The sequence below is a fragment of the Desmodus rotundus genome, chromosome 6 (genome assembly GCF_022682495.2).
Source record: "Desmodus rotundus isolate HL8 chromosome 6, HLdesRot8A.1, whole genome shotgun sequence".
NCBI lineage: Eukaryota > Metazoa > Chordata > Mammalia > Chiroptera > Phyllostomidae > Desmodus > Desmodus rotundus.
In genome coordinates this window covers 49,504,200-49,530,219 of record NC_071392.1, presented here as the reverse complement: position 1 = coordinate 49,530,219, position 26,020 = coordinate 49,504,200, and the positions used below count along the sequence as shown (strand labels likewise).

Genomic DNA, 26,020 nt, shown 5'->3' with positions numbered 1-26,020 from the left:
TATTCTACTTACCACAATTACTTCTATAGGAATAGGGACTGGGATTTTGTGTTTAAATCGATCATTTAATTCCTTAACTGCCATGCAGATAATAACGGTGAGTAATCCAGCAATGAAATCAGCAAGATTGGTGTTACCAATATTTTGAAAAATCTCAACCAGAGTCTGTAAAAAAATAATTTTATGTACTTCTCATATGAAAAAATCATGATATCATCATCACACAGAATTTAAGAACTCTATGTAAAACCATAAAAATATGTTGACTAATACAGACACCATTAAATACATCCAGCATTTGATATATATGCCTTTGACATATATGTACCTTTGATATATAAACATATCTTTGATATATGTGTATGTATGTACCTGAAGTTGTTAACAATGGTTTACTTGGAGTTCTAACACTATGGGTGATTTCTACTTTCTTATTTTTGCTATCTGTGTTTTTTACAATAAAAATTAGATGTCTTAAAAGAAAAACATCATTATATACTGTCTCTTACTTGCAGGAAAACTTTAAAAGTTTGTATCTGTAAAAGTGGTTTTACAGGTGCTATTAACTGGCCTAATTTTTACCTTGTTGATATGGTATCATTGAAACTAAATACTGATAAACCAAAAAGTCCCAACTAACCAGTATTTCAGGTAAAGCTCTTGCCAGTGATGCAGGTGATAATAAAATACCTGAAATACTTCATATGTGTATACATATGGGCTGACCTATTCATTATGACAAAGAAAATCTATTGAATTGATATACAGGTCAAGTATAAATTTTTGGAAATTAATCTGGTACTTAGTTCAAACTTGAACTCAGATGACAAATAAAAGTAACTCTTTCCAAATGGAGAGATAAACCAGCTCAAGAAAAACTAGCCTTGTTTTGTAAATAGGAGGCTTCTGGGAACAGAGGGATATTAGCAAGGGAGAATCCCAGGGAAGAACACTAATACCTTTGCTATAGCAACTTCAGTCCTGAAGAAGGCATGACTGGAGAAGGTTTCCATCAATTCTTTGAGACAATTTAATCTCCCAGTGAAGGTTACTTTTCTTTAAATGAGTCCCTTTATACATATTTTATGTGAAGATAAAGGAATGGAGCATCTTACAGTTTATGACATATATCTTAGTTCTTTTTATAGATGAACCATGCCTAAAAGACTTCTGACAATCTAGAACCAAGATGGCAGCATAGGTAGACACACTGCGCCTCCTCGCACAACCAGAACTGACAGAAAATCCAACGGCAAGGAAGTCCGACACCAAGGAAATAAAAAATAAACATTCATCCAGACCCGTAGGAGGGGCGGAGATGGGCAGCTGGGACAGAGAGGACTCCTGTTGCCGTGACAGGACCAAGACTGGTGGAGTGTGGGACAAACGGGGCAGGCAGTCTGACCACTAGCAGACCCTGCGACCCCACATTTGCACACAGATAAACCAACAGGGCCGGACTCAGAGTGGCGGAGAACAGGGCAGGCAGAGGCAGGTAGCACCCTGCGTCCCCATATTCGTGCACAGATAAACCAGACAAATGGCGGGGAGTGAAGCAGACCGCACAACCCAGGGCTCCAGCGCGGAGGGGGGGGGCAATAAAGCCTCAAACCTCTGATTGAAAACGCCCGTGGGGGTTGGGGCAGCAGCAGGAGAAACTCCCAGCCTCACAGGAGAGGTGGTTGGAGAGACCCACAGGGGCCTAGGGCGTGCACAAGCCCACCCACTCAGGAACCAGCACCAGAGGGGCCCAGTTTGATTGTGGGTAGTGGAGTGAAAGATTGAAATCCGGTGGAGAGTGGGGCGGGCGCCATTGCTCTCTCTCAGCCCCTCCCCCATGTATAGCGTCACAGCACAGACACCAGCTTTACCCCCGCCCCGGGAACACCTAAGGCTCCGCCCCTTTAAGTAACAGACACGCCAAGACAAAAAAAAAATGGCCCAAATGACAGAACACTTCAAAGCTCCAGAAAAAATACAACTAAGTGAGGAAGAGATAGCCAACCTATCAGATGCACAATTCAAAACACTGGTTATCAAGATGCTCACAGAATTGGTTGAATTTGTTCGAAAACCAGATGAAAAAATGAAGCCTATGCCAAGAGAAATAAAGGAAAATGTAAAGGGAACCAATAGTGATGCGAAGGAAACTGGGACTCAAATCAATGGTGTGGACCAGAAGGAAGCAAGAAACATCCAACCAGAAAAGAAGGAAGAAACAAGAATTCGGAAAAATGAGGAAAGGCTTAGGAACTTCCAGGACATCTTGAAACGTTCCAACATCCGAATTATAGGGGTGCCAGAAGGAGAAGAGGAAGAACAAAAAATTGAAAACTTATTTGAACAAATAATGAAGGAAAACTTCCCTAATCTGGCAAAGGAAATAGACTTCCAGGAAGTCCAGGAAGCTCAGAGAGTCCCAAAGAAGCTGGACCCAAGGAGGAACACACCAAGGCACATCAAAATTACATTACCCAAGATGAAACAGAAGGAGAGAATGTTATAAGCAGCAAGAGAAAAGAACACAATTACCCACAAAGGACTTCCCATAAGACTGTCAGCTGATTTCTCCAAAGAGACCTTACAGGCAAGAAGGGTCTGGCAAGAAGTATTCCAAGTCATGAAAGGCAAGGACCTGCATCCAAGATTACTGTATCCAGCAAAGCTATCATTTAGAATGGAAGGGAAGATAAAGTGCATCTCAGATAAGGTCAAGTTAAAGAAGTTCATCATCACCAAGCCCTTATTATATGAAATGTTAAAGGGAGTTAACTAAGAAAAAGAAGATAAAAAATATGAACAGTAAAAATGAAAGCAAACTCAGTTATTAATGACCACACCTAAAACAAAAACAAGAGCAAACCAGGCAAAGAACTAGAACAGGAACAGAACCATAGAGATGGAGATCACATGGAGGGTTGTCAATAGGGGAGTGGGAGGGGGAGCGGGGGGGAAAGGTACAGAGAATAAGTAGCATAGATGATAGGTGGAAAATAGACAGGGGAGGGTAAGAATAGTGTAGGAAATGTAGAAGCCAAAGAACTTATAAGTATGACTCATGGACATGAACTATAGGGGGGAGGAATGTGGGAGGGAGGGGGTGGGCAGGATGGAGTGGAGTAGGGGGGGGAATGGGACAACTGTAATAGCATAATCAATAAATATATTAAAAAAAAAGACTTATGACAATCTGATAGCAATTACATGTTGGGAACATTAAGTAATCTAGGAGTCACTGTGCCAGCAACCTCGGCTCCCTGGAATACATTTCAGAGTAAAGGAACGAGGGCAGAAGTTATAGTGCAAACAAAATACATTCCACCAAGTGCTTGAACTAGAGAGCAAGTATTTGACTTGGAGCAAACCTCTTGGATTTTCAATCAAAGAGTATTTTAACTCTTGCTTTAACCGCAGAACTAACAAGTTTACTTTGTTTCCCAGAGACAGTAAAAATTTCTAGATGCAGACACACTGATAATAACAAATTGAGGCAAGTGATAGCAGCTTGAAAAAGAAAACAATGGAGAAACTACCACAAGCAGACATGATAACTCAAGAACTTAGAGTACCTACCAGAGAGGTAAACAGCCCTAAGTCCTGCGGTTATTGTACTCTGGCCCTTTACATAAGCAGTTTTCTGATGATGATCCTCATTAATTCATGAGATATAATATTTTGATTAACCGTCTATACAAAGAAGGTTTACTTTCAATCCAAGATGGAAAAATTCAAACTTAAAAACAATCAGAATAATTATCCTAATCATAAAAACATTTTCACCCTATAAGAGTAATCACTACAAGGTCCTCATTTAATCTGTGAGAGTCACTTAGACCTTTGAATAAAAAGTACCTCTGTGCCCTGGCTGGTGTGGCTCAGTGGACTGAGCACTGGCCTGCAAATGAAAGGGTTGTTGGTTCGATTCCCAGTCAGGCACAGGCCTGGGTTGCAGGCGTGTGAGAAGCAACCATAAATTGATGTTTCTCTCCCTCTCCTTGTCCCTCCCTTTCCCTGTCTAAAAATAAATAATAAATAAATGAAATCTTTTAAAAAACGGCAATGTAATAGGAGTTCCAAAAATCAGTTTATATCACACAATTGCATTCAATAAGGCATATGAATATATTAGTTGCCTATATATCGAGTGATCATTCAGGATCTCTTACAAAAAGCTCTACAATAGAAAGTTTAACCTATGTGAAATAAAACTCACCCGTATAAACTGAAGTAGTCAGATTGTGCTCAAAGATACAGAAATGAGACTTTAAGAGAGTACTGAAAATTAATTCTAATTTAGTTAATTATTAAAATACTTTCTAAAATATGTTTAAATATGGATAAACACATCCAGCCTAGTCTTCTAAATAATTCAAATCATGAAAATAAGCTTTTCAGTCATGGATAATGTTTCACTATATTTTCTGCATGCTGGGAGAAAGTTAGGACCATTCCATCTAGATAATTTCTTCATTCTTACCTAGCATTGCCTGGGTGTTTGAAGTCATAAGGAAAAATTTTACCTGGTATTACATGAGCGCATTTTTTAGTTAACTTCTAAAACCAAATTTATTTTACTTCATCTTATTTCTATAAATATAACAGACCCTGCATAATCACCATTTACTGTAGGGCATCTCCTGCCAGTCTATATGTAAGTATGAGATATATATGTGAGTACACACACACACACATGTATATATGTGCACGTGTACATACACATGTGTAGGCTTATATAAATGTGTGTATGCATGTATACATATATGTATATGTGTGTATACATGTGTGTGATGTGTGTATGCATGTACACACGTGTGTGTGTTTGTATATCTTAACCCTTAAAGTGTTACTTTCTTTATTATAATGGCTTAAATTTACATACTGAAATAGATTCAAAGTAATGAAACTGATCAAGCTTAGGAGTGGCTTTCAAAACTCTCACCATCTGGGCAAAACCTTCAATGTGCTTCCTCTTTGTTAGGGGAAAATGGGGCAGGTAGCATCAATCTAGTAAGCATGAAGAAAGTTTGCTTTTGTCTATTGAGACAAACCATTCAAAGTGAATGGTGGGAAAATAATCACTCTGAAATGGACTCCATGATTTACTTAGAAATTGAGTAGCTACATGGTAGCATGAAAAGTATTACTGATTCTAAATTCTCCTTTCTGCATCCTATACCCAGTATCTTTGACATTTGTGAATTAATGTTTATATATTTTTCTTTCCCAGTATTTCATCCTCCATTTTTTTTGTATTCATTATTTCCTGCTATTTTTTGTGGGGTCAGGGATCAATCCAAAGTACAACCTTATAACAAAAGGAATGTTGACTACATTCCAAGGAGAAAATCTAACAATAATCTTACAGTCTTTCTTGGAAGAACCCACTACCACTCTGCATTCGTTGAAGGATTCTTTCATGAATAATTGCAATTGGTAATGTCATCAACAAAATTCTCTGTTCACTTACAGAGTGGCTCATTCAGCCTTATGCAACCATTTCCCAACATACTCATTCTTTCTTCTCAGAAGAGGAAGCTTATATTCCCCACCACACAAGGATGATTGAAAAACATCTTCATCCAATTTGGCTGACCTGGGAGGAATTCTAGCAAAATTCTATGACAGACTGTTGCCTGAGACTTAAGAATAATGTTTAACAGGACATGTCACATAATGATTGTGTTTGGTTTCAAAACCCTATTTTTGACCTTGTTCTAGTGTTTCCTGGTTACTTTCATCCCTGTTGATAATGGGATCATCGGGAGCAAGCTTCACCTTAAACACAGTCCTAGGAGACCAGAAGAACTACTTCGGTTCTCTGTCTGCACAGGTCCAACAATGGCCAGGAACCCAGGGTTACCATTGGCTCAGGCCCCCTGCAATCTCTGTGGATGCTGATCTAGCAATGTTCACACAGGTGAGCTCGCTCAGGAAGGGGTATCTTGGCAGATTCAGGGACCAGTGGGTTTGTGTAGGGAATGAATAGTGCCTGGCCTATGGTAGGAAGTCAATAAATACTTAATGGACAGATGAATTGAATTAATAACAATGAAGGAACAAATGAATGTACACTTGATGGAGAAAGTGTGAAAGCAAGAAAAAGCAAGCTGTGTGAGGAGACGCAAAAGTGAGAGAGCCTGCCAGAAAAAGGCAGTCAGAAGGTTTCAAAGGGAACCAAAGGTTGGAAGGGGAAAAAGCAACAATGACAAAAATAATTTTGAGTCAAAAACAGCCAAAAAAAAAAAGTCTGCGATGATGTGTTCTAATAGGCTGAGTGCCTGGGAAGTGAACAGTAAGCTCGATGAGGTCTGTTCATCATGGTAATGACAATAATAACATTACTACGAGTTTTTACTACGTGCCAGATATCGTGCTATGTGCTATACACAATTTTTCTTTTTTAACCCTCACAACTCTAAGAGGTACTATTGTTATCCCCATTTTACAACTAAGAACACTGAGGTTTGGGGAAATATAACATGCCCAAAATCACATGGGCAGTAGGTGGTGGGACCAAGACTACATACAACTCAAGCTTACTGAAGTTCAAAGTCCATGATCTTAATTATTGAGTTGTACTGCCTCCTCCACCCATGCTTAGCAGAGTACCTGACCTGTAGTGGGCACTGGGTAATATTTGTTGAACAGATGGAGTAATGTGGGATTATGGCACTGTTGTGAAACTCAGCAAATTCCTGACCTTCTCACTAGTTTTTAGATATGTGCGCATTACCTTACATTGCTTTAGAAGCTAATACATGGATCATTAATGACTCCATTCTAAATGTTGATACATTATTTTCTCGTAATATCATTCCCTCCAAGCTAGAGTGACATCATGTTACTATTATCATCACTTTTCAATCTAACTAGTGTGATTCGCATCTTCCTTTTGCATCTGTTTTTCATGTTGAATCATCTCTGAATCTAACATTCCTTTTCATCTAGAACTGCTGAGATATTTATACTATATATTTTATGGACCCTCACCATTAAAAAGGGCTTTAGAGTTACATGTCCAATTGTTTCATTTTACAAACAGAAAAGAAAAGAAGCCTTGAGATGTGAAATAGTAATTTCAAAAAAACTGCTTTTATTGAGTTCTTGCTCTGTGTCAGCCTCTGGGCCAAAATGCTTCTCATCTGTCCCTATTTGACTTAGTTGGTGGATACTTTTACCAACTCCATTTTGAATCCAGGTCATCCAGCTCTAAACCTGAGCCTTTTTCAGCCACTATCTATGTGCCAGAGGTCACTCAGCTTGTCAGAGGCCAAACTGAGACTGGAGCTCCAGTCTCTAGCATCCCAGATCAGTCCTAGCAACCATCTCTGGTGTTGCTCCTAATACTCTTGCTTCTTTCAGAACAGAATGCTTTCAGGGGGTCCCAACATATGGCACAGAGGAATATAGGCTCTACAGACTCAGGTTAAAGAAGAAAAGAACACATTGTTCTTAGTGAGACATCCCTAGAGTAAGAAGAAACACTTACATAGATAATGGAGAGAACGCCATTATAGTTTTTGGTTGAAACGTTGAGGATGATCTTTAGCTGTGAAACAAACACTTGGAAGGCAGCAGCTGTTGTGAATCCACCAATCAAAGGATCAGCCAAGTACCTCACTATGAATCCAATTTGCAAACCCCCAAACACCAACTAGAACAAGAGAAGGAAGGAAAAATTAGATGTTTGCCTGGGAGAAGAAACAACTCCCTTGAACTATTAACAAATTAAAGTTAACAACAATTTAAACTCTGGTAGCTGACCTGTAACATAAAAATACTCGTAGGAAACAAATCTGAATTTCTTCATGCTCTATCTCTCCCCTCCATCACTCTAAAACTTGAAAACCATGGGTAATATGAGCCTTGAAATGTCTCTAGATATGTCCTAAGAAGAGTAAAAAATAATGTAGCTTATTTCTGTGAGCTTTTACAGAGATGACAAGAAATAGGTTATTCTGACTACTGAGCTGTTGACTACTGGACTGAAAATTAAAAACACGATTTAGAATTAACATCACTGTATCATGCTACCTGCATGACTAGAAATGCCTTCCTTCTATTGGTGTAATTGTTCCCCTCCCCTTTCTCATAAATTCACAGTGCTTGGCCTCCTAATTGGAACATTATCTGGGCTTCTACCTGAATCAATGCCTCTGGAACAGCTATTCTTATTGATCTCAGTAAATGATTATTATCTCCCACTTTGAAGGGTCTTTTATTTTTGAGTCAGCAACAGTTAGTTACTTCACGTAAAAATCACGCCAATCTATATTTCACTTGTAAGTCCATCACCTGTATGATCCCAACCAAAAGAGTAAGGGTGCTTGCAATCAATACTCTTGCTCCATCTCTAGCCACGTTGTCTATCACGGTAGCATTTGATGCCGTCCCGTTACTGCCGGGTATGGAAAAGTCTTCGTCCGGGGCCAGGCTCAGAACAACAGACCCCACCATTAAACTGACCACCGGGAAAGGTCCTGGGGAAAAAAGTCTCTATCAATTAATGTTTATTAATCACTAGTGTTTAGATTCAATATGTCATGTCTACATAGGATTAGAAAGATGTGTGAGGTAAACTAGCAGTGATTGGGAAAATATTGCTTATTCATATAAGAAGCTAAAAAACTAAAAAGGCATTCAGGACTTAGAAGTGAGCAAGCGAGACTTGGAGGTAGGTTATTGCAATACAGCATTCAGGATGCTGTCTACGCATATGGAAAGGGTGTCTAACTTTGTGTGATCTTCATGCGAAGGGCGTGGGGAAAGTTGTCAGAAGTTTTCCAGCAGAGGCGGCGTACAAGCCGAGTCCTTACTTGTTCTGTCTCATTTGTGCGCTGCAGAAGCCCATTTCCTAGAGCATCCACTGTCCTACTGTGTGGGGCTGAGTACCTTGATCAATACCCAGGGTTCAAATTAGGATAAAGAAACAGCAAAAGGAGTGTGTAGATTCCCTTTTTCTCTTTCCAGGACAACTTATCTTTTTCATATCAAATGCCGGTTTGTAAGATTCTATGTTGTAAAAGTGCTCCTTTTCTTCCAGCAACTGATCCAGTCACTGCTGGTATGTTTACCCATGATGATGATGATCCTATCCTTCAGTCATGGAGGCTTTAGTGACTGTGAGGCTTAGTCCCAAAAGCCACTAACTTGAATGTCTAAATGGATAGAATACCAAAGAGGAAAAAATCAGCTTCTACGTTGCTTACCCCACCAAGCATTTGATGCTGATCAATTCTCCCAGGTGAGGAAGTTCTTTCAATCACAAACCTCTTCCTGAATTCCTTCCACAGAAAAAGCAACATGCCAGACATTGGGGGGATACAACTAAGGACAAGGATATGGACTGGGAATACAGTGGACAGTTGTGTTTGTTTCAAAAGGATTGTCCAGGTAGACACGTCTAGTCAGCAGATGGATGTACGCACAAAAGTATCAAAGTTGCAAAGTAGCATTAAAATGTTTATTTACTAGAACATTCTAGCAAAAGAGAATTCAAAATTTAGGATTTGTAGGAAATAAACCTATTTTGAGCCACACCAAGAAGGAAAGCCAAGCTTAGTTTCTAAATTGTTTTGGCATGATTTTGCCGTCTTCGGATCTTAGTGACTTAAAATAAGTATGCTCTTTAATGAAATAATGAATATGTATTTGATGAACATAATTTAGTAAATGCTAAATTAATCTGGTAAAACAGTAGTTTCAAAGATCTCTCGAAGATTTTTTTTCCCTGTCATATTTTGCTTCAGAAGAGAACACTCTCTAAATATGGAGTCAAATTTATTACACTTTTAAAAATAAAACCATGCTAAAACTTGAAGGTAGGCTATAATTTTAATAATTTTTCAACTTCTCGTCTTCCTGTAAAAAGAGTCAAGTACAAAGCAAACGGAAGGCATAGTATTTTGAAGGATAAGAAGAGCCATTTGCACTATTGAACAGAAAAAGGAGGCAAAGCACTGAAGCCCTATTTCCCTGGAAATCATTAACAAAGATATGGAAGCATAATACACATAATATGTCCAAAATTACATTAAACATGAAAACTGCAATTGTAGTATTTGCTTATAATTACCAACTGAGATGTGTCTCGATGTTCCAAAGATAAAGTATGTCAGGATAGGAAAAAAAGCGGAGTAGAGACCATATCCAACAGGAACTGCAGCTAGTAAAGCGTACGCCATGCCTGAAAGTACATCCAAAATGATGGAATTCACAAACAAACGTTACAGTATGTTTCTCCTGTAACAAAGAAAGGCCTTTTCATAGAGATCCTCAATTTGCTGCTTGTCCTGAGCTTCCCCTTCTTGTGCATACAGTCTGTGGCCATGCTGGGAAAATGAGTGAGCCACGTGAATCACCGCTCTAAGGAACTGGCTCGACTGCTCAGGAATTCAATTATCCACTGATCACAGGAGTGGAAAAAAGAAGTCAAGGCAGTGGTTGGTTAAGAAACTTCATCAGTTAAGTGCAAAAGCTTATACCACTTTGCATGTAGGCAGTTTCATCTGAATTCAGTGTTTCTCTATGTTCTGAGGGACATAGTCATTGTTGCTCTGCCCCTTGTCCTTTCTTCTTGGGAAACAGAAATTAGATTCAAATAAAGAAAAAAATGACAATTGTATTTAGTGACAGGCAAGGCAACTCCCTTGGGCTCTCCACGGGTGGCCGACTTCTCCACTAAGCCAACCCCAGCATGAATGTCATCCGGGATGAAGACACCTCAGCCTTTCTGTGTACATGGGGCTGCGGGACGATATGACGTGTTCCTTTCCTTGGTTAGATACTTCGTACACAGTCAGCACATCTTAGTGCATGTTCCCTTCTTGTATATCATTTACTTAAGTGGGAAAAAGTCAAGCCCTTTGGCTCTTGGGTCATTAACAAATACGCACATTCATAACAGTAAAAAAAGAAAAAGTGTGGCAACAACCTAAATATCTTGGCCCATAGATGCCCAAAATTATTTTTTGAATGAATGCCTTAAAATATGAAAGTGGCTAACTAAATTAAATTATATTTTATGTACTGTTATTCAATGAAATGAAATTGATGTGATGTATAGAAATACATTTACATGGAGATATGTAAAATACAAAAAAGTGAGAAAAAACAATTAAAAATAGTAAGTATGCATGCTCCCACCTTTATAAAAGTAAAGTACTTTGTATGCATGAAAATAATCTTGAAAGATTTTCAACATATTAAAAGGTAATTCACATATGCAAAACGACTATAACATAATAAACACCTATATATCCACCATCCAGCTTAAGAAATGAGTGATTTTTGCCAGTACAGCTGAAACATTCTGTATGCTCTTCTTCCACCCCAAGAAGACAACCACAATGCTGAATTAATGCTTATCATTCTTAGACATTTTTATGCTTTCATATAGATAGGCATTTATGTGTCCAGTAGAACATTTACTAAAATATTAATGGGTTGCAACACATCAGGGTTGTGGGTTTAATCCCCAGTGAGGGAACGTACAAGGATCAACCAATGAATGCATAAATAAGTGGAACAACAAATTGATGTTTCGCTCTCCCTCTTAAATAAATAGATAGATAGATAGATAGATAGATAGATAGATAATTTAAAAATATTAATGGGTTGCCTGTATGGTAAGATCAAAGGAAACTTATAATTTGTTGAAGAGATATTTTTTCATGTATTTTCTAATTTCTTGCAATAAGCATTCATTCATTCACTCAATAACTATTGACTATGTACCTACCACATGCCAGGCACTGTTCTAGGTTTGAGGAATACAGGAATAGACTAAAAAGGGCTCTGCCCTTACAGAGTTTACAATCTAGAAAAAAATCTGTATTACTGATGCAATTGTTTTAATATACAAAATTAAAACAAGAAATTGCAATAACCAGTCGTCCCAAGAACATGGACAAGAAAGGTAACTCCACAAAAGGAAGACAAGAAAAGAATGAGCAGGGAATGAAACCAACCTATTTTCTATGTCCTTTCTTTCAAGTCCTTAAACTTTCACTTCCCCAAACTCAGCTCTGCTGTCCTTACAGGCCTGGAAAATGGGGACTTTTTCAGTTTTCATATAGTGTCCTACTTAGGGACAACTTCTACTTAAATATATTGTAATCATCTTTAATATAAAAGGATTTGATACAATAATTTTGAAAGTATACAATTTGTAAGGAAATCTAAGCCATTGATATATACTGTGGTTTTTCTGTTGTTGGTATACTTCCTGTGTAGGAGAGCCCCATATAATGATACAGGGAGTGCTAGCAAACATTTGGAAGCATCTAGAAGGCAAAAATAGAAAGAAGAGAGCCGGCTCCCCGTAGCTGTATGGAAAGGTAGCACTGAAAAGGCTACCCTGATCTTTTGCTTGTTGGTGGGAATTTTTTTAAATAACGCAAGTCAAAAAGATCCCATTATCCTTAGCAATAAGTGGCTTCTCAGGAACTTGAGCCTGACCTCTCTAATGAGCTCTTCCCCACTCCTCAGCTGCCCAGCCACCTGGTTCTGTCATGGACCTGCCATCACTAGAAACGGCAGCACCTCTCAGAAATCTCAATTTTGAGCCTCCTCTTTACTACAGCTTCCTACTCACCTGCTGCAGTATCCTTATTGCAACGTATCTTTGTCTGCACGAGGATTCTAATCAATTAACCGGTCGCCTTCTCCCTATCCCTGGTGTCCTCCGGCCTTCACTGTCTCCTTGTCCATGGAAGTTCACAAACACTCCGAACTCCCTTACTTCACTCTCTCTCTCCTTCCCTTTTCTTGTCTGGCAAAGCCCCAATCTGGCTAACACTAAACACCCACTTTTTCATGACAAGCATTTGAGCAGCTGGATAAACTGGCCTAATAACACTTACATCTGGGCTGACCACTTTCATGTAATGATCACAAGCCCCAGGTGGACACTTAATCCTGCCTGGCAATCCTATTACGTTTCTTCCAGAAGTGTGCTTTTCTCCTCTCTACTTCCCTCAAACTGCCCGCCCCCCTTCTCCACACAAATGCCGTTCAGAGATGAATCTTGGACTTCATCCAAAACATAGAATCCGTGAGATGCCCCTCATCTGCTTCTAACAAAATGTCAAATGTCTCCGCGTCTGCACTACGTCGCCTGCCCTTTCTTCCTCCGAAATGGCGGAGCTGTCCCCCTGTGTCTTTAAGGAGCAACCCTCTCACTTCTGTCCTTGAACCTATCCACGCTCGCCTCTTCTCATCATTTTTAGTTGTTTCTCCTCTGCCTCTTGGGCCACAGATCTCTTTCTTTCTGCTAGGTCATTAGCACTAAGTAACAAATATGTTCTAATATCTCCTATATTAAAAGACAAAATAAATCAATAATATTGTAATAACTATGTATGGTGCCAGATGCGTACTTGAAATATCAAGGGGACCACATTACAAAGTCTGAGTGTCTCACCACTATGCTGCACACCTGAAACTAATACAGAGTGATGTTGAACAGAAACTGTAATTGGAACAGGAAAAGGAAACTTCCTTTCACTCTACCTTCGTCTCTCATCTCCCTCCGCTTACAGCACGTCTCTGTTCTGCTTCACAGAAAACCTTCTTGCAAATGTTGTCTGTGTTCCATCAGCACACTCTCCCTCCAAGAGTATCAGACGCTATTGGCTCCTCTATCCTTTTTTAAATAAACCTCTTTTCTTGGCTTCTGATCCCACATTCCTCCAATTGTTCTTTTTCTCTAACTTCCTGAGCCCAACCTCCTCATGTTTCTTCATGGCCTCCTCCTCATCTCCCTGACCTTGGAGTACCCCAGCCGCCTTCTCTTCCCATCTGCCCTTCTCCCTAAGTAGTCTCAGGCACTCCCACTCTCTTAACTATCACCTCTAGAGTGATGCTTTCCCGGTTTTTATGTCTAACCCAGCCCTCTCCTCTGCCCTTCACACTTGTAGTACTTTCAACTCTGTATTTGGCGTCTCTGCTTCTTTGCCTCACATGCACTTCAAACTTAGCAAAAGAAAACTTGATTTTTCTGTCCCAAGCCTCAGCCATTCTTTGCTATTTTAATAGATAATATAACCATCTACCCAGTTGCTGAAGCCAACAACCTTGGGGGCATCTGTGATTTTCATCTACATGTAATCCATGTAATCAGTGTTTCTCAGTGATTCTTTTCCCCAAACATATATCAGATCTGTGTAGCTCTCTCCACCTCCTGCTTGAACTGTTTGAAGCTGACACAGCTCATCCTCATCTCAGGGCTGAGGTGAGGATGAGGTGCCTAGGGTGTAATATTTAAGGAGAGCCCCTGAGAACAAGTGCCTCACTTGCCTCATTCTGATCCCCCCCGTCCTACCCAACCTTAACTCATCCTGTTTACCCATCTTCCCCTCATTGCATTCCACCTGCACCGGAATTCTTTTCCTCCTCCCTTGAAAATACTATACTCCTCTGACCTGAAGGCATCTGCCCCTTTGCCTGATACACTCCTTTCTGATCAACACATGGCTGCTCCTTTTCATCCTCTAGTCTCTGATTAAATTTCACACACCCCCAGTAAAGCCTTCCCTGACCATTCTGTCTGAAATATACTCTCTCCCAAATTAATCCCTATTATTGTACATTTAACCCACCACCTCTGAAATATTTATCTATCTATTTATTTCTTTATTTCCCCCACCTACTACTGGAAATGAGCTCTGTGGGGTCAGTACCTGTGCCTGTCAGAAACTGTCGAATCCCATGCTGAACACTTGGCATACAGAATTGTTCCACAAATGTTATCAAGTGAATGAATGATAAATGAATGGGTAAAAGAACCAGGTTAATCTCCCAGAAATTCACCTTACAGAGATAAGTTTATAGAGATAAGTTTCTGAAAAACAAATTATTATAAAGTAAGGAACTATGCAGTGTACAAGTTAAGATCCTAGGAATTAAAGTCTGGGTTCAAATCTTAGCTCCACCACCTACCAGCTCCATGATCTTGGGCAAGATTTAATTAATAGCTTTCTCATCTAGCCCTGTCTGGTGTGGCTCAGTTGTCGGAGCATTGTCCCATACACCTAAGTCGCCAGTTTGATTTCCGGTCAGGGTGTATGCCTGGTTCCAAGTTCTATCCCCATGTGGGGCACACGCGGGGAGCAACTGACCATCTTTGTCTCTCTTATCGATGTTTCTCTCTCTCTCTTCCCTCCCCACTCTCTAAAAATCAATGAACATGTTCTCAAATGACAAAAAGAAAAAATAGATTTCTCATCTATTAAAAAGAAATTAATAATAGTTGTTGTGAGGATTAAATGAGATAATGGGTCAAAGCCCTTAGTGTAGTGCCTGATAGTTAATAAATAAAACTAAAATTAAAATGAATTCTCATAAGGTACTTGTCTATGAAAACTTGGGAGAAACCAAACTTGAAATACCATTTTTTCATACATAAAGATGATTAGATGATTCATGCCCTGGCTAGTGTGACTCAGTGGGTTTAGTGCCAGCCTGTAAACCGAAAGGTCGCCAGTTCATTCCCAGTCAGGGCACATGCCTGGGTTGCAGGCCAGGTCCCCAGTTGGGGGTTGGGGATGTGCAAGAGGCAACCAATTGATGTTTCTCTCACACATCGAGGTTTCTCTCCTTCTCTTTCTCCCTCCATTTCTCTCTCTCAGTAAGTAAATAAGTAAATAAATACAAACTTTTTTAAAAAAGATGATTTATTACCAGGAATACAATTCAATCCTCTTCACTAAATGTTTGCAGTGCCATCTATTTTGTGCCATTCTCTGCTGGGCACTGACTAAGCAAACATGGATTTTTTACTTCCTGTCCCCCAGAAGTCATGGGATGTTGCCATGGCACAGCTATGAAAGTCCACTGTGCACACGGGTACTTGACTTTGTTTAATTTAGGAACTGCACAGCTCTCCCGGGGGCTGCCATCCACCTCTGCGACCAGAACCATGGTTGACCAGGCTGAGACTCCACACTGGGACCACAAAACATCCTCCTTCTCTGTGGGAATCTACCTGGCCTGCTCTGAGTAATCTTGAGAGCTCCACAGGCAAATTTTGGCTCATGAATTGCACAACTATTACAAACTTCTGAAGTTGTCCATTACCAAACCATCTTTTTACACACATCCCCACCCCACCCTGCTTCCCTCACTTGGCAAACTCAGACTGAACTTTTAGGGAAACTCGACTCTGACAGAAAGCCGTTCCCAATCCCCTAAGGCTGTGTGCACTCCCTTAGCAGGCAATGTTACACTGCAAACCCCTGCCACAGCCCTTACATCGGATTGTTATCTATTTCCCCACTGGACTATGAACTCCTTGAAAACAAGTGGTGCATCTTATTCTTGTCAGCATACATAGCACCTGGCACATACAAATGCTCCGTAAAATTATAATAAATAAATGAGATTTCTGTTTTCATGATTCGGGGGATTTGTAGAGTTGGGTGGAGGGCAGAGCAAGAGGACAGGGAGGGAGGCCAGAGAAGAATATTATTCGCCAACTAGGCAACAGATTTCCAAAATGCTCGTGGAAATGTGATATAAAGCCAGTTTAAAAAAGTAATAACAACCTACATTGGGACATTTTTCTAGAGATTAAAACAAGGGGATAGATTAAAAAGGAGGGGGGAGGGGAACAGAAAAAACTCTTATGTGTAATCCAGGCTAAAATACTTTCTCCACATTCCCTTAAGCCAGTTTCAAAACTGCAGATCAAGACCATGTGTGAGAGGTAAAGTAATTTAATGGGATGCAATTATCATTTTTAAAATAAGCATAATAAAATAAGACAATAAAAAATATCAGAGTATATCACTTGTAGTGAAGGTAAATATTCTTTGACAAAACCTGAGTTAAATGTATAAAGATCGTAATGTAACACATATTTCTTACTGTGAGTTATGGTCAGTACAAGGTGGGAAGCCACTGCTTCAGTAATAGGGCTCTATCAGAGCCGTGCCATTGGAGAACAAGCTTGGTTTCCCAGAAAGAGAACTCTAAGGAAGAGGAGGAGGAAAGAGGCCACTTTCTCCACTAAGGGGCTCTAGAGGAGAAATGAGGCCTTCAAGGGTGAGCAAGCATGTGGTGCAGACCGACGGAAGCCTGGAGGAAGTTATGAACTGCTTCTGGAGCTATGATTCGCAGTCACTTGGAACCAACCCACCAAAACCTTACCTTGCAGTGTGCCCACTAGTCCGGTGCTAACTCCTGAAATGATGTCACTAAGCAGCCATTCCTTGATTCGGTATTTGGGGAGCCAGTCTAAGATGGGCAAGAGAGTCTTCAGTGCACCAAGGGCTCTCTTCCTCGAACAACTGTCAAAAAGCAAGAAAAGAGGGCTTTCAATCTAATCTCAGCCACAAGCAATCATAAAGTTTTGAACTGAACTCTGCTGATGTTTACAACTATTTAGAAAAAGAATGGGAATTGCGAATGCAGACACTGAAATGCTTAACGTGATTTTGCCAAGAGCTCTGTCTACCCTTTTAAATGCAGTATGCTAGAAAACACAGGATTAAGTGTCCCCCCTCCGCCCCAGCCTCTGAGAAAACATGCCTACACAAGAACCCATTTCCTGGTCTAGCCATACGTTGATCAACGTAGAGTCTCTAAGTCTAAATGGAGATTAATTTTCAGACTTCTAATCCCAGATGCTCTCTTCTACTTCTTTTTGTCTTTTAATAAAAATAAACACACTCTGTATATTTTGGCAATACAAGCTTGAAATCAGTTTTTACAAAACTCTTAACATGTACACCTTGTTGTACTTTGCTACTTAGTGTTTTTTAAAATCCACAACCAATAGATAAAAGATAAATATATTAACAGTAAGTGAACATTCTATGACTCTTGAAAATGGAATTGTGGTTATATTTTTAAGAGTCCCTAGAGATTTTATGTGCATATAAAATGAGAGAGAGGTGGGATTTGCTTCAAAAACAGTGTGGGTGGGCAAGTTGAAACAAGATTAACGTTGAGTAGATCATAAGATCATGAGCTGAGTGGTGGGTAAAAACATGGAGAGAAAGTTCATTATACTAATATGTCTACTTTTGTATGTATTTGAAATGTCCTAAAAAATGAAGTTTTTAAAAAAGAAATAGAATCTAGCAGTAGTTGCTAGTTCTCTAATTCTTTTTGTTTGTGATATCTAATTACCGGTGGCCCTTTTTGGTTGAGACTGTTGGAGGTTTTCCAGGGGTCCCACCGCCCGTTGTGAAGGACTTGGAGCGCAGCGCGCTCTCCCGATTTCTGGCTGTCATTCAGTGTCTGACCGAGTGGCATCCTGCCTAGATGATCTTGGGCTTTCAAAGACTCCTGCTGGTCAGGTGATGGGTTTACCCATCATCTCTTTTTAGTGGAGCCCCTTTCTTCCCCACTCTCCTCAAAGCCTTCAACGGAAGGTACTTGGTAAAGTAACCCCAAGGAGAACTCCGTGTGTCCACAAAAGAGAAGGAGAGACAGGGACTCCTGGAACACGCTCTCTCCAAAGATAAGTTTCTGAGAGTAGAGTCAGCTCCGGGTGGAGAACCATGCAGCCTTCCTCCCACCGTGCAGCCTTCCTCCCACCGGGAAGGACACGTCGCGGACAGCGGAGCCGGAGCGCGGCCTGCCAGTAGAAGCGCGGGCGTCCCCACCTCGACGGCTGACCCGCTACCTGCAGCTCTCGGCCAGTCGCTCCCGCAGCGTCCTGCGCTCCTGCAGGCGCCGCTCACACTGCTGCTGGAAGGCGAGCTCGCTGTAGACCGGCCTCGACACCACGTAGCTGCCACTGTACTCGGGGTTCGGCAGCGGCTCCGATCTGCTGCCCGGAGCTTCCATGACCTTCGCGCAGGAGGAGGACCAGGAGGGAGATGGTGGAGCAAGGAAGGAGAAGAAACAGTGAAGAGGAAGCTGCAGGGAGGGGCGACCGCGGGTCAGCAGCCTCCCGACCCCACCTGTTGCAGCGGGTCCTGGGGGGCCTGCACCTCTCGAAGCCGCCCTGGGCGCTCGGGGCCGCTGCCCCACGGCGCGCGCCACCAGCTGAAGGGGCACCTGAAGACTTCCTGCCCGGTAGTCTGCACCTGCTTCCCGTGGCTCCCAAACTCTGAAGAGAGTGAGCCCCGTGTCAGGGGCTTTGGAAGCTCGACCCAGTCAGTCCTCTGCCAGCAGTCAGGGCGCTGTCCGCGTTCTGAAATCTCCCCAGACCCGGGCTGGGACCCGGGGCAAGGGAAGGGCTGGAAGGGGACCTCGACAGCGTTGCTCCCTCCCCTCACCCGACTACGGGCGCAGCCCCAGGCGCACACTGGAGAAAAGCACAGCCCCCGGCCAGTCGTGGGACCCCCCGTCAATCCCCCGGGCCCGAGGCTTTGTGCACTGCAGGCAGATTCCGGGCGCGGGCCACCGCTCTCCTGGGGGCAGAACTTTGGGGGTGTGGGGCAAATTTCTTGCACAGGTCTGTTTTTCTAGCTTCCTTCTCACTCTCAGCTTCTCAGAGAGAAGGCTGTCCAGCCCCTGCCCGTCTGCTCCAGGCCCCACACTAATCCCACGCCCCAAACAGCGACATCTCCCTAGGAGTCCAGCCCCGCCGGGGTGGCGTGGGCTACACCTTCTGCACTGATCTCACCTGCTGCGCCTCTGCTCCTGCCCCTCCCGGTATGCCCCGGGCACGGCCGTTTCGCGGCCTTTATAGCGCTCGCAGAAGGCAGGGACACGTTTTATTTATGGAGCAATAGAGACACCTAAGTCGAAATGAGGGACACACAGGCAGCGGTTTTTCCCCAGTCTATCTTACCGGGAAAGAAATCCTACCCCTCCCTCATTCTTTCTCTTTCCCGAACAGAGAAGGCTGAGAATCTTACTGGATGTCACTCGCGGCGCCACCCAGATCCTCACTCACCTACCTCCCGGTTACTAACAGAGGCTACGAAACCAGAAGCGCGACAACCCCGGGGTACATGTTATAGAAATGCAGAGTCCCACGTAGAAGAGGGGAGCGATTGCTGGGAGCGCGGAGCCTCGGCTGTGGCAACCAGGAAGCTCCACCAGCTGGCACACAGCTCTCACGCCAGGTGGGAGGAGGAAAGGAGCGGTGGCCAGTTTTGTGTTTAATAAGCCTTTGGATTTCTTTTCTTTAGGAGTACACAATGAATGGTGGCTGTAGAGAGTTAATAATTTATTAATAAATTTTAGATATAGTTTGCACTTCAGTGTATGTGTGCATTATTTTCACAATCAAATTCAAGTGTCCAGGTGGCCCCCTTCCTTACCAGACTGACTCTTGGTTCTTTCTTTCTTCTCATTTATCTGGACAATCAGAGGGAATAAGCTGGACTAGACAGGGGTCTAGACTAGAAGAGAATGAGGGGAAGCTGGATCTATTCTACTTCATCTGTGTCTTGTCTTCTTCTGGGAAGAATCTTGTTAAAACTGGCAAATGCAGGTTAAGATGAAGGGGGGGCGAGTTCGGTGAACAGGATGACTCTCCTCGCTAGCAGTGTTCTGAAGTAAACACAGAGGAGGTTCGAAACTATGGACCTGCTGGACGTCAGCGTTCAGTCACCCGCCCAGCTGGAAAATGCAGACCAGAACAATTCTGCAAGCTCCCAGACACAGGACTCACAGGAGAACCAAGTGTAAATCCCTGAAGTTGTGTTCGACATGATACAAGCATGAGCATTTTTCAGGAATGAATGAGTCAAAAGCTCTCAACAGATCTTCAAAACTTTCTTGACCCAATATGGTTATAAACCCTTGATAAAGGGACCTAAAAAAGAAAATCTAAATCATTAACTTTAAAATTCTTAGTGGATAGGAATTCAGAACTAGGAGTTCTTAACTAAGGATTTTTCTGTCCTCCGGGAGACACTCGGCAATGTCTAGAGACATTTTTGTTGTCACACCTGGGGAGATGTTACTGAGATCTAGTGGACAGAGGCCAGGGCTGCTACTAAACATCCCATGAGGGAGTCTGCAGTCCCTCTGAGATTCTGTATGTTATTAAAATGCACATTTATAGCCCTGGCCAGGTAGCTCAGTTGGTTAGAGAGTAGTCCCGATGTGCCAGGGTGGCAGATTTGATCTCCTGTCTGGGTGCATGCGAGAAACAACCAATGAATGCATAAGTGGGTAGAACAACAAATCAGTGTTTCTCCTTCTCTCTCTCTCTCCCTCTCTCACACATTGATAAATTTTAAAAATAAAATGTACATTTATTATTAAGTTCCTATGTGTCCTAAACATGCATCTCTCCATGTACATGGAGACATATCTAGTACACACAAACATATGTATATGCATTTCTACAAGCACATTATTGTAGGACGTGAAACTCAACTACACTGAAATAGAGGAAAAAAACTCTTAACGTTGATAGTGACTGCACCCACTCAGTCCACCTTCACACATACCTTTAAGGCCCAGTGAAATTCCTGTCTCCTCCATGAACATTCCTTGATTTTCTCAGTCAGAATTAATCTAATTTCTGTTCTGGATTCTCCTGGTACCTTATCTGATTGTCTCTTAAAATGCCGGTGACTATCTACTTTGGTATCATAATTTTATTTACATATGAGTCTCATCTCGCTCACTAGACAAAATCTTCTTGAGGACAAACTCTATGACCTCTTCCAACCCTTACCTTCTATAAAGTCTTCTAACAGATACACCTATAGGCCAAAGATTGTTTTTAAACTAATAAAAGTGCATTACATATTGGCCTACAACTTAAAAAAAGTTAAGGCTATGCGACAAGTATCTTTCCAGGTGAATACCTATGAATTTTTCTTAACGTTGTCAACAGCTGCCTAAGATCTAATACCATCAACTCATCATACCCTGAGTTCCACAGTAACTCACCTAGAAGACTCACAATTCTTCCTTGAGTTAATTAGGAGGCATTCTGCCCAAATATAAATATAACCAATATCCCATTCTGATAGGCATGTTTGCTCCCTGTTACTTCTATTTTGACAATTTTGGTCTGGTTCAGTCAGTTTTGTGGGCCACTTTGGATCAGAACCTGGTGATTATTTGGTGGTGGTGGTGGTGATTCCAAGGAATGAGGAGTGCGGTAGAGGTTGGTGTCAGAAGACAGAGGAGACAACAGACTATCAAATAACACTAGGAGTCAGGTGTGTGACTTCCCTTGGAGAATAGATAGAATTTTTTTAATCATCTTTCTATATAAAAATTCAATTTAATAATTATCACACCATAATGAGCCCTGCATGGGCTTAGATGAAGATATTGCTTTCTTCTCTTTTTGACAGAAGAAGTAAGTGGTACATGGGCAAAATGGCATCTCGCTCACAGGTTTTTATAAAGGTATAGCACTGCTTTTCTCCTAGATCTGAGTTTGACTGTCTTTTAAAAACCGAGAAGAGTAGGAGGTGAAAACAGCTTGCTCCCCCCACCCAGTTTACTTGTTATATTAAACACCTCACATTACTCACTTAGGCTTTACAAAGCAAGCTTCACCTGTTTCCAGTGGAGGCGGGTGGTTCTTTTTTTTGTGATAATTTCATCATTTTCAGAACTTGTTTTCAAGCTGACAGAAACCACTTCAAAATAAATTGTTACTTTCCAGCACTTAACAGTTAGTGCTGATCTAAAATGCATTTTCTTATTTATTGTTTAGGTACTTGGAATGTAAGGCAAACTTCACTGCTAGATCCATCTGCACACTCACTTATTTGTTCATTCGTTCAGCCAAGGATTTATTAAGAATTTATTAGAACTGGCCATTGTATAATGATGAAGAAAAAAAGCAAGGACCATGGCCTCGTATCTGCGGGTGCAACAGTTATCAAACAGCCACAAAAGCGTGTACCCCACTTCACTGAGCTAAAATGCACAGTTTTCATCTTTTATCAGGGCTCGTCTTACACTTCATGCTGTGCTAGAGTTCAACTGGCAGTATTATTTCCTTTCTTTAGTGGTTCATAGAATAATTGTGAGTTTTACGATGTATGGCATACTAGAATTGATAAAATGTGGATATATGCATAAAATCATAAGTGTATCTATGTTTTTGAGTGAATTTGTGTCACAAGAATGATTTAATGGTTTAATAGAAGTCAGTCTTTGCTATTTTTTTTTACCTAAAGGGCAGATTTTTATTTTCCTTTTTTCCTTCATTTTAAAAAATATAATTTAAAAAGTTCTCTAATCAGAAGAATTTCAAGTAAGTAAAATTATGTCTTCTTTTGTTTTTCTCCAGAATACTTTGGCATATTATGGTAATGTAACAGGTACTGGAAAAAATATTTGTTAAGTTATTGATTGATTGATCATTTAATAATGGGATCTTAAAAAATCATTGGGTAGGAAAAAAACTATTTTAAAAAGATGAGAGTCCATTCTTTAAAAAGAACATTAAATAAGAGAACTTTTTTTCTGAATCTATGTGGCAATCCATTCCAATTTTAAGCAACTTTCAGTGTCAATAAAAATTTATTTTTATATAATTCAATAAATGTCTCAAACAGTAGAGAAAGAACCACATTCTTTAATATTAATTCAAATTAGATATTTAGTTTAGTAAATTTGTCATTCACTAGCATGAAATAATGGCATAGCATGAAATAATGGCATAGTTTTCTAAGCAAAGAATAATGTGAGGGTCTGCCACGTTTCTTATTATTTAAATATATTTAACTTTTAAAGTTATCCTTGCACACCTTATTATCACATAGCTCTATGGTCTGTCCACCAGAACTAGGAGAAAAAGGAAACTAGAGGGGGGTTCCAAGTAAACACGATGGGCTGTGTTATCCCGAGTTGGACGTTTAAGTATTTCATTCATCTGTCCATCCATCCAGGCCTCCACTGATTTACTCAGCGAGTGTATATTGAGCCCTTTACTGTGTCAGGGACCACCTGCAGTGCTGGGGATACAGCAATGATCACGTTTGACAAAGTTCTGCCCTTAAAGGACTTAGAGTCTGGTGGGTGACTCCTAGCAGATATTCTGTCATGATAAAAGCTCTGAGAGAAATAAGCAGAATGATTTGTAGAATTACTGGGGGGCAATGCACAGCATGGGGCGGGGGAGGACTGCTTGCACTGGGGTGGGTAGGGAAAGCCTCTCTCCTCCCAAGGAGGTGACATTTGAAGTTGAAGTACAAGTAGGAGAGGCCTTCCTAGAAAACAAAACAACAAAGGCAAAAATGCTGGGTGGGAAAAGAGTTTGATGGGCTTGAGAAACAAAAAGGAAAGCAGAGTGGCTGAAATTCAGATTAAGTCAGATCTAGAGATAACCATCTGCAGTCCTCAGCAGGTATGTGGCAATGAAACCCAGGTATTTAGGGAGTGGAGGCAGATCGACTTAATAAGGCCAGCAGCTAGCCCTTGAGATCACAGGAGGAAAATAAGGGGCTTCTTTTTCTTCCATAAAATGCAGATAATCCTTGAACTCACATGAAGAGAAAAAAATTTTAAAATAAAAAATATTTTCCGTTGGATGTGGCATGTTGCCCAGTGTGGTCTGATCTGAAAGTTGACTTGAAAGCTGAACTGCTTTGAGATAGATATTGTTATTCCCATTTTACAGATGAGGAAATACACACAGAAAGGTTAAGTAGTTTTCCTAAGGTCACACAGCAGCACTGAGCTGGAATACAAACCCAAGCAGTTTGATTCCAAACCCCACCCTCTAAACTTTCTGCCAAACTATACAGGACTTCAGCAGCATCAGTTCACCTCCCCACTATATCAGATCTTCTTGTCAGTGTTATTACCCCACCCCAGGCTTCATGGTCCCTCTGCTAAACACAGCTTTTAATTCTTCTCTTTCAATATGAAAGTATAATCTACATAGACCTTGGGATACTAAAAAAGTGGATCAAAATATATGGACATGGAAAGAAACCCAAAGTCTAGTACAGATGAAAAAACAGTAAGGTGCAAAGTAAATGCGTATAACCTGTTTATATTTGTATAGAAGGGAATATACATTCATACATGATATTCATCAGAGCCCTAGCAAGAAAGAGCTAACACACTGAGAGAAAGTTAATGCAGGGACTCTTTTAAAAAGTGTGGAAAGGACCAAAGAAAACAAACAAGGCCTGGGAAAGGCCCTCGGGGACAGCTAGCTGCCAGGAGCTTTCAGCTGTCCACGTCAGGAAGGAGAGCTGTCAACAATCCTAGCCTTAGGGGCAGAGGGAGGGAGCTGTTACCAGAACCCAGAGTGTTGATGGACAGGGCTGCCCAGCAGGAACTGTGGCCTTCAGGAGAGGAAAGGAGCCACTGCTAATTCCCAGGCCCAACCAGGAAGGAACTGCAGAAATAAACACCCCAGTTTGCCCTCCTACCTCTGATCTGCTGGTAGGTGCATCCCCACACCTCCTTGCCTCCACTGCCCACATTCTACAGGAAGAAGCCTGAGATCTAAAGAGCTTACTGATTGCCCATAAAGTCAGTCTTCAGGGCACTCAGCCGAGAAAGATGGAGAGAGGAAAGGAAGGGGCAAATGGAGACTATCTCCACATATAGAGTATTTTGGAAAAGAGTCACAAGACAATAGGTTCTGATGGAAGCAAGAGACCTTTAAAAATATCTACATTTTATTTTTAGAACAATTTTAGAGTTAATGAAAAATCAAGAAGATAATACAGAGAATTCCGATATACCGCATATCCAGTTTTTTCTACTATGAGCATCTTAAATCTGTATGATATATTTACCACAATTAAAAAAACCATACTGATACATTAGTATTAACTAAAGTCAATAGTTCATTCAGATTTCCTTAGTTTTTACCTAATAACATTTTTCTCTTCTAGAATACCACATTATATTTAGTTGTCAAGTTTTGTTTTTTGGGGTTTTTTCCTAGTTGATTTTAGAGAGAGAGAGAGGAATAAGGGTGGGAGGGGAGCAAAGAGAGAGAGAGCAACATCAATTTGTTGTTCCAGCTATCTATGCATTCAGTGGTTGATTCTTGTATGTGCCCTGACTGGGGATGGAATCCACAACCTTGGCGTATCGGGATGGCGCTCTAGACACTGAGCGACCTGGACAGGGCTGTCATGTTTTCTTAGATTCCTCTTGGCTGTGACAATTT

General features: G+C 41.1%; 1 protein-coding gene across 7 annotated transcripts in view; it reads right to left on the bottom strand.

Moving 5' to 3' along the window:
* Positions 1-19,993, bottom strand: part of SLC26A4 (solute carrier family 26 member 4) — a 50,858-nt gene extending 30,865 nt beyond the window's left edge. Inside the window, exons 1-7 of one of the 7 annotated variants that reach the window (XM_045193532.2) lie at positions 19,857-19,993; positions 18,632-18,798; positions 17,149-17,288; positions 10,076-10,186; positions 8,296-8,480; positions 7,490-7,654; positions 13-165 (exon numbers count right to left, since the gene is read on the bottom strand). In XM_045193532.2, the coding sequence (XP_045049467.2) occupies positions 13-165; positions 7,490-7,654; positions 8,296-8,480; positions 10,076-10,186; positions 17,149-17,288; positions 18,632-18,795 (918 nt within the window). In that variant the 5' untranslated portion in view covers positions 18,796-18,798; positions 19,857-19,993. Of the gene's footprint in view, positions 1-12; positions 166-7,489; positions 7,655-8,295; positions 8,481-10,075; positions 10,187-17,148; positions 17,289-17,533; positions 17,580-18,611; positions 18,799-18,911; positions 18,960-19,579; positions 19,785-19,852 lie in introns of those variants that run through there. The other 6 variants (XM_045193533.2, XM_024557318.3, XM_045193535.2 and 3 more) reach the window with 6 other exon arrangements.
* Positions 19,994-26,020: the final 6,027 nt, after the last annotated feature.